We start from the raw sequence: 9,127 nt of genomic DNA, 5'->3' as shown, positions 1-9,127 counted from the left end.
ACATTTTCTCACTTAGTCATTATGGGGTATCGTGTTTAGATTGGTGAAAAAATAATCTATGTAATCCATTTTGAATTTAGGCTGTAACAAAATGTGGAATAACTCAAGGGGTTTGAATACTTTCTGAAGGTACTATCTCTAATTATTCAGAAGCAGCCCCGGGTTCTTATGGGTAAAAATGCATGAGAACAAATGAATCCAAACGAGAAAATACCCAACCCAGTTAGGAGTGGTGTGTGTGTGGTGTGTATGTGTGTGTGGTGTGTGTCAAACAAGTGCATCTAACCATAAAGTTATTTATATAACTACTGTTCCCTGAAGGAGGGAAACGAGGTACAACACACAAGTGAAGTGTGCGTAACTTTTGTTGCAGGGCATGCATATGAACACACGTCTAACCCATTTCTCCTGGTACATATTTAGAACACGTCATTTCTCCAGCAATAATGAAAATAGAATTCAAGCTGTTTCTCTCCCATCCATCCCCTACAATAGGAAAAGCTTTCCATATTTCCTAATTCATAGACAAAGACTGAACGTTGATTGTCTGAAAGACGTGGTATATCAGACCGTATACCATGTGTACAACAATTTTTAAAAACTTTTTACTAGTCTAATTATGTTGGTAAACAGTTTATAAATGCAATAAGGCACCTTGGGGGTTTGTGGTATATGGCCAATATACCACGGCTAAGGGCTGTATCCAAGCCGTGGTGGTATATTGGCCATATACCACATCTCCTCGGGCCTTATTGCTTAAATACACCGTGCGTGTAGGTACAGTTCAGTACCTTGAGCTGATCTTTTCCAGTGCGAACCACTAGGACCTCCTCTCCCACAACCTCTATCTCCTCAGGATGCCCACTGACCGCCTGCCTCCCCAGGACACTGCTTCCCTCCTGGGGATGGTGTTGCTCCAAGTGCCCCTGGCTCCACTGGACCTCTGGAAGATGGCTCTGATCTGTCTCCCCAAAATATTGTGGTTCCTTAAGGGTTAAAAAAAAGTTTTGGGTAAGTAAACCTAGTCATATTGCACATATTCATAGACAAATACTTGGTTATCTATAAAATCAGACACGCTTGATCATTTGGGTGAACTATACCTTTAAAGCAGCGTGACTATCTAATCTTAGCCATTGAGAGCTATAGGGTGACGCAGATGGTACAGGCTTTTGTTCTAGCATTGCACAAACACACCTCATTGAACACACTTGCTTTATTACTTCCATGAAATTAGGTGGACTTCCCCTTTAAAGCCTGTACATAGAGTTCACAGTAATCCCATTCATATTGCTATGACAACCAGCCGCCACAAGCATCTTTGTGTTTAGCAACCCATTTCTACCTTGTGCGTGTTTAGAGGACTGGGGGGATGGGGGGGGTTCTTAAAGCATAGGAGGCTGCCGACTGGACATCCATACGTTGAGACATATGGAGTCAGACACCGTAGCCAATCTGTCTTGTGAATCGTTTTCATTTTGATTCCACAGAGAAACGAATGACATGTTCGGACCCATGGAGATACATGCTCATTGAGTTGGGATTGGATTGGCATACAATCAAATCTGACAAAGACCTTATGCTCGAAATGCTGCCTTAAACTACAGAGTCAGCCTATGCAACAGCGTGGATATTTACATTCCTTTCATTCATTCGGCCAGAGACTCACCTCATGGTTACACATGCGGTCCTGCTGTGTGGCGTTGCCGTCTGTCTGGAGGTCCATCCCTAGGGGGCGACCTTGTGCTGGGCCGTCATTCTGCGTTGGAGACGGGCCCTTCCTCTTCTGCGTCTTTTTCTGCGCGACTTGACCGTCGCCTTTCGCCCTTTTCTGTCGGAAGCTAGCAAGCTACGCAGGAAGGACAGGGAGAGGTAGAGGGAAACGTAGGTCAGGAGGGCCGAACACCACCACACTATCAGCATGTTAGGGGTTAGAAGTCAGAGGTTAGAGTTCACCAAAGTCCATCAAAGTTCAAATCCATCATTCCGATCAAGGAATAAAAGGTCAAAGTTCCAATCATCCCAGTGATTTAAGAAGTCAGAAAAGGCTAGAGGTTTAAGGGGTGAAGGTTTTCATCCGCCCAATGAACAAGAACAAGAGTTTGATTCAGATAATCTTCCCAGCACTCAAGTAACATCCCTGATTGAACCAGCAGAGAGAATGAAAGCACCAGCACATTGCCAGTCCAAAGCAGTCAACCAGCCACAGTCTCCACTTAGTCCTAACAGTCTACCTCCCAGCATCTCTCCGTTGATCTCCCAAAACCACTATCACTGGTTCCCAACAAAGCGATCGGAAAAACCTCCTGACATTTTGAAGTCCAAGTGCACTGATTTAGTCAGTGTAATTGTGCAACCAATCTCTCTTTGCATCTCTTTCAACATCCCTGTCTCTCCCTCTCTCTCCTCTTCTATAAGCAGCTTAAAATCAGATTACAGTGGTTCAGAGACCCTCGTATAACGCTCCACCTCTGACGCTTTTCTCCCCCACGCAGCCTTTCTCTCCCTTTCAAACCATCACACCAATCTATCAATCCCAAACAGATAAGACAACACACACACGGCAGACAAGCACACTAGTCTCAATATGACACTTCAACCTCCCGCCGAGGGTTGGGATGGCAGTGTAATGCAGAGAACGCAGGAGGAGCTTTGTCTCGAGCCCAAAGTGTGTGTCAATGTGGTAGCACGTGTTTTGTTCCAACCCAAGCAAACCCGTAACAAGCCGACCCATGCCATGTCCACCCCCAGGACTCATGTTGCATTGAGCAGTGCTACTGACCCACAAGAGTGTGTGTGTGTGTGTGTTTCAATGCCTGATCTCTACATGTGGGCTGTTCTACTCGATTGAAGTCTGCCCAGCTTTCAGTAGATACTGTACACACCCACTCACCATCCTCAGCCTCCTGTGTCTGACTCTATGATAAAGTGAGACTTGGCTGTAGTCGAACATGCTTCTCTACACACTAACACTATCAGACAGGCAGCTGTGTGTGTGTGTACGTATGTAGGCTATGTGTTCAAACTGAAGACTGGAGCTTGGTTTGCCTCAAATCAAAAGACAACTGATGCAGACGTGGCACGTCACCATAGCAACAGCTGCCATAAGTGGCTCACTGACAATTTCACAATTCAGTACAGCATGAAAAAGCCTACTGTAGCCTATGTCATGCCCATTTGTTTTCAACTGTTCTAATACTGTTGCTATATTTGAGGGCATACTAGCTCCCTCAGAAGTGCCATGTAAGGGTTGGGACGCTAACTGCAAGAGAAGGCCTACTGGGATCCAATGTGTTCTGTTGTCTGAAACTGCACCCTTTTTTCTATACTATTTCAGACAAGTGTTTCCCAACCCTGGTCCTCGAGTACCCCCAACAGTACACAGTTTCGTTGTAGTCCTTGACAAACACACCTCATTCATCTCATTGAGGGCTTGATGATTAGTTGTCAAGTTAAATCAGGCATGCTTGTCCAGGGTTACAATAAAAATGTGTACTGTTGAGGGTACTCGAGGACCAGAGGCCAGGTTTAGTGTCGCCATCTGATGGTGTGTGTTCACAATGACACACCTGCTATGACATCAGAGAGCCCTCCACTAATTCAACCATTAGGGGGGGACAACTGAAGACTGATTGTGGATCAGTGTCTAGGGGGGCAACTTCAATCATGTGGAAATAAATGAACAGAAGTCTCTGTGTGGTGCATTTCTATCTGTCCCATCCTCAAAACAGAAAACAAAAACAGACAGACGCAAGACAGTTATGAGTCAACAACATCCCAAAACAGATCAATAGATCCCAAGGATAGACCAGGGGGTGGCCAAACCCCCACATGCAGAGCTGGAGCTACCACAGGCTTTTTGCTGCTAATCAGCTGCTCCCCAGGACCCTGATAAGCTGAATCAGGTGTGTTGGAGCAGGGCTGGTGCAAAAAGCCTGAATAATACTCGGTATCGCTCCTGGAGGAAGGTTGGTCACCCATGTTCTAGATCAATAGACAGAATCACCACAACCCAAGAGCCATGCCACCCCTCACTTCACTTACCAACTGACTGTGCTGCATGTTGGTGGATTTCTGTCATAATAACAATGGTTTATCAATTAAGGTACTGTGAACAAAGTCATCATACCAACACCTGCTGCATGAGCATCACCCAGGTTTGAGGTGTGCCAAAAATAGGTAGATCACACATCCTTTCAAGACTCGGGTGAGCCTGTCAGATATCTCATATTCTATAGCACATGCAAATCTAAAATAACAACAACTGTTGGGAGAAAGCCACCCCAAGCAAAGGTCATACCCGAAGCGATATAGACACCATTGTGGGGAATGGCAGGGCTGATGCTCAGGTGACAGGTCCAGACATTTTCTCTAGGTCTGCGCGGATTATAGGGTGGTTATATTACATTAACCTGCCTGGTTTTGAGATTTTAAACCTCAGTGGTAGTGTTTCACACCTCTCCATGCATTGCAAATATCGGATCACCTGCGTAGAATTGTGCATATAATGTGTATCTCAAACGCAACCACATACACAGACGAACCATATCCTGGATGCCATCACCTGCATCGACTTGGCAAGCAGGGATGATACTCTCCCAGTAAGCGGCCCACACTAATTAGTAAACATAAGGGGAATATATTTGGGCTAGGTAGCAAACTGAATAAGAACCGGTTTCTACAACAACTAGCCAAATGCTAACTAAGTTAACAATCAGTAGTAAACTGGGTGCATTTAGTAAAATAGGGTAGTTCAAATAGGCAGTATAACGTCAGCTGGGTTGTTGAGTGAACGGTAGAAAAATACTAACATTAGTTTTAGCAAGCCACAAATTGGGTCATTATAATTCATGAATAACAAAGGGTTTAGCTAGTTAACTTACTATACTGTAGCTAGTTTAGACTCTGCTAACCATAGCTACATGTAATGCAGTTAGCTAGCTTTTTTAGCGATTAAATTAGTTACTAAAACTTGAACTTAAGCAAGGCCCTTTATCAAGCAACTGCAACCTATTACTTTATTGTACGACAATGTTGTTGATACGTTTAGCTAGGTTAGCTTGATGGCTAGACAGCTACTTTGATGCATTACCCATACATCGTTACAAACCTTTGCTCTTCCAGCATCTAGTTTCCTCTGTCGTTCATCTTCGTCCATGTCTTGGTTGAAACACAACCATTAAAGGTTAAGGACAAATGTCCTGAAATCGCAGATTATTCCACTAATACCTTTCACTTTCTTGTACCTCGGATGCAAAATCTTTGGAACAACTGTCAATATGAAATTCAATATGGCCGCCATATCGTTTTAGCACCGCCCTTATCAATTTTCCTCCGCTAATATGGCCAATCAACACACTCGGAGCGAATTTCCCAGCCAATGGAAATCATGCTCTCTAAGTGTTTACATGCAGTCAAAAACTCCTTCCCATATTCTACAGATCCCTGACTGACAAGTTGGAAACCAATCAGAGGACTAAATTGTGAAGCTAAACTTTGATTGATAAGGGAATTAGCCAATACATATAGAGAGTTACAAAAATAGTCCACTCATACAATTTTTTTTAAATGTTTGAGTGTTTTTGACTGGATCAATTAAGCTTTTTAAACCAACTGCTTCACCTTTGCAAACGGCGCGCTAAATTGCCCGGGGGAAATTAGTTAACCAGTAGCAGCATAGCTTTGTGTTTCCCAAACTCAACTGTCAACTGATGTATCTTGACTACGGATTTAGTCCGCTAACTACATATTAGAGCTTTTCATGGGTCCATCCGAACACGATTACCCGGTTCGGGTCCAAATTTCAAACTTGTGCAGGTTGGGTCCGGTTGAGTTGCATTTACACAGGCAGCACAATTCAGATATCTTTTCCTCTAATCTTTTCAGTGAGATCTTTTTCAGAGCTGACCCTTTGAGGAGGGTTGTGTATTTTCTTTATTGGACACATGGGAGGGTGGTGCGTTTTTTCCCTGGTTTACATTTGCTCTTCTGCTCATACTTTCCCTATAAATAATGGTTAGACTTACTTTTGATATTACCCTAATAAAGTTTAGAAATGTTTGTGAAGGTTTGGTATGGTGTGGCTATTATTAAGCTTTAGCTACTGCAGGCCTATGATATGACAGCAGTGCACCCCAGCGTTCCAACTGATTCCGACAATTGAATTTGAGGGGAGGAAGACTGTTTCAGGCCTACCAGAGTTTTACTCCTGTAATCTAACAATATAATGCTTATCTTTATACAAAATATTTTGATTTAAAAAATATATGAATTAGCCTCCTGTATGTCTATATCTGTATAGCAGATGTAGCATACCACTGGCATTTCTCTATATCTCTCTGGGGTTAGGCCTAAGCTTTTCTTCTTTTATATAGGCTATATATATATAGATATATATTTAAAAAATATATATTTATTTTATTTGTTATAGGCTGTTTTAAAAGACATGTAAATGTGGCTCATTTGGTCAATATCTCTAATTTATTGATGGCGGGTCTGAATGCATATGGATGTCCGATACATTTTCTCAAATGTCTGGTAAATTAAAATCTTCCGTATCATGTCCGGTGTCAACTTTTCCTAAAAGAAAATCTGAAATGTCATATTAATACTTTTTTGTTGTTGTACTTTTACCGCTTTTTCTCCCCAATTGGTAGTTACAGTCTTGTCCCATCACTGCAACTCCCCTACCGACACGGGAGAGGTGAAGGTTGAGAGTCATGCGTCCTCTGAAACACAACCCTGCCAAGCCACACTGCTCACTTAACCTGGCCACACAAATATGTCAGAGGAAACACTGTCCAACTGGTGACTGAAGTCAGCTTGTAGGCTCTCCTCCACAAGGAGTCTCTAGAGTGTGACGGAACAAGGAAATCCCAGCCAGCCAAACCCTCCCCTAACCCGGACGACGCTGGGCCAATTGTGTGCTGCCTCATGAGTCTCCCGGTCACAGCCAGCTGTGATACAGCCTGGGATTGAACCCAGGTCTATAATGACGCTTCAAGCACTGCAATGCCTTAGACCGCTGCGCCACTCGGGAGGCCCTAGGCATATTGTTTTAATGAAGATTTTTGAATATTGGCATGAAAATCTGTCGCCAATTGGATGGAAACCTAGCCAATGTGCTAGTCCAGTGTCACTGAATATTTTTTTTTATTTTTTTTATTTCACCTTTATTTAACCAGGTAGGCTAGTTGAGAACAAGTTCTCATTTGCAACTGCGACCTGGCCAAGATAAAGCATAGCAGTGTGAACAGACAACACAGAGTTACACATGGAGTAAACAATAAACAAGTCAATAACATGGTAGAAAAAAAGAGAATCTATATACAATGTGTGCAAAAGGCATGAGGTAGGCAATAAATCGAATAATTACAATTTAGCAGATTAACACTGGAGTGATAAATCATCAGATGATCATGTGCAAGAAGAGATACTGGTGTGCAAAAGAGCAGAAAAGTAAATAAATAAAAGCAGTATGGGGGGTGAGGTAGGTAAATTGGGTGGGTAGTTTTACAGATGGACTATGTACAGCTGCAGCGATCGGTTAGCTGCTCGGATAGCAGATTTTTAAAGTTGTTGAGGGAGATAAAAGTCTCCAACTTCAGAGATTTTTGCAATTCGTTCCAGTCGCAGGCAGCAGAGAACTGGAAGGAAAGGCATCCAAATGAGGTTTTAGCTTTAGGGATGATCAGTGAGATACACCTGCTGGAGCGCGTGCTGCGGGTGGGTGTAGCCATCGTGACCAGTGAACTGAGATAAAGCGGGACTTTACCTAGCATAGCCTTGTAGATGACCTGGAGCCAGTGGGTCTGACGACGAACATGTAGCGAGGGCCAGCCGACTAGGGCATACAGGTCGCAGTGGTGGGTCGTATAAGGTGCTTTAGTAACAAAACGAATGGCACTGTGATAAACTGCATCCAGTTTGCTGAGTAGAGTGTTGGAAGCTATTTTGTAGATGACATCGCCGAAGTCGAGGATCGGTAGGATAGTCAGTTTTACTAGGGTAAGTTTGGCGGCGTGAGTGAAGGAGGCTTTGTTGCGGAATAGAAAGCCGATTCTTGATTTGATTTTGGATTGGAGATGTTTGATATGAGTCTGGAAGGAGAGTTTGCAGTCTAGCCAGACACCTAGGTACTTATAGATGTCCACATATTCTAGGTCGGAACCGTCCAGGGTGGTGATGCTAGTCGGGCGTGCGGGTGCAGGCAGCGAACGGTTGAAAAGCATGCATTTGGTTTTACTAGCGTTTAAGAGCAGTTGGAGGCCACGGAAGGAGTGTTGTATGGCATTGAAGCTCGTTTGGAGGTTAGATAGCACAGTGTCCAAGGAAGGGCCGGAAGTATATAGAATGGTGTCGTCTGCGTAGAGGTGGATCAGGGAATCGCCCGCAGCAAGAGCAACATCATTGATGTATACAGAGAAAAGAGTCGGCCCGAGAATTGAACCCTGTGGTACCCCCATAGAGACTGCCAGAGGACCGGACAACATGCCCTCCGATTTGACACACTGAACTCTGTCTGCAAAGTAGTTGGTGAACCAGGCAAGGCAGTCATTAGAAAAACCGAGGCTACTGAGTCTGCCGATAAGAATATGGTGATTGACAGAGTCGAAAGCCTTGGCCAGGTCGATGAAGACGGCTGCACAGTAATGTCTTTTATCGATGGCGGTTATGATGTCGTTTAGTACCTTGAGCGTGGCTGAGGTGCACCCGTGACCGGCTCGGAAACCGGATTGCACAGCGGAGAAGGTACGGTGGGATTCGAGATGGTCAGTGATCTGTTTGTTGACTTGGCTTTCGAAGACCTTAGATAGGCAGGGCAGGATGGATATAGGTCTGTAACAGTTTGGGTCCAGGGTGTCTCCCCCTTTGAAGAGGGGGATGACCGCGGCAGCTTTCCAATCCTTGGGGATCTCAGATGATACGAAGGAGAGGTTGAACAGGCTGGTAATAGGGGGTGCGACAATGGCGGCGGACAGTTTCAGAAATAGGGGGTCCAGATTGTCAAGCCCAGCTGATTTGTATGGGTCCAGGTTTTCCAGCTCTTTCAGAACATCTGCTATCTGGATTTGGGTAAAGGAGAAGCTGGGGAGGCTTGGGCGAGTAGCAGCGGGGGGGGCGGGGC

The 9,127-nt window shown here is 44.3% G+C and overlaps 1 protein-coding gene across 4 annotated transcripts in view; it reads right to left on the bottom strand.

Annotated features, from left to right (window-relative positions):
- Positions 1-5,308, bottom strand: part of LOC139532302 (pericentrin-like) — a 39,744-nt gene extending 34,436 nt beyond the window's left edge. For all 4 annotated transcript variants that reach the window (XM_071329739.1, XM_071329741.1, XM_071329740.1 and 1 more), the window contains exons 1-3: positions 5,111-5,308; positions 1,670-1,849; positions 792-986 (exon numbers count right to left, since the gene is read on the bottom strand). In XM_071329739.1, coding sequence (XP_071185840.1) covers positions 792-986; positions 1,670-1,849; positions 5,111-5,158 — 423 coding nt within the window. In that variant the 5' untranslated portion in view covers positions 5,159-5,308. The remainder of the gene's footprint in view (positions 1-791; positions 987-1,669; positions 1,850-5,110) is intronic.
- Positions 5,309-9,127: the final 3,819 nt, after the last annotated feature.

The sequence above is a fragment of the Salvelinus alpinus genome, chromosome 10, assembly GCF_045679555.1.
Source record: "Salvelinus alpinus chromosome 10, SLU_Salpinus.1, whole genome shotgun sequence".
Lineage (NCBI taxonomy): Eukaryota > Metazoa > Chordata > Actinopteri > Salmoniformes > Salmonidae > Salvelinus > Salvelinus alpinus.
Note: the sequence above shows the minus strand (reverse complement) of the source record. Positions and strands in the feature narration are given on the sequence as shown.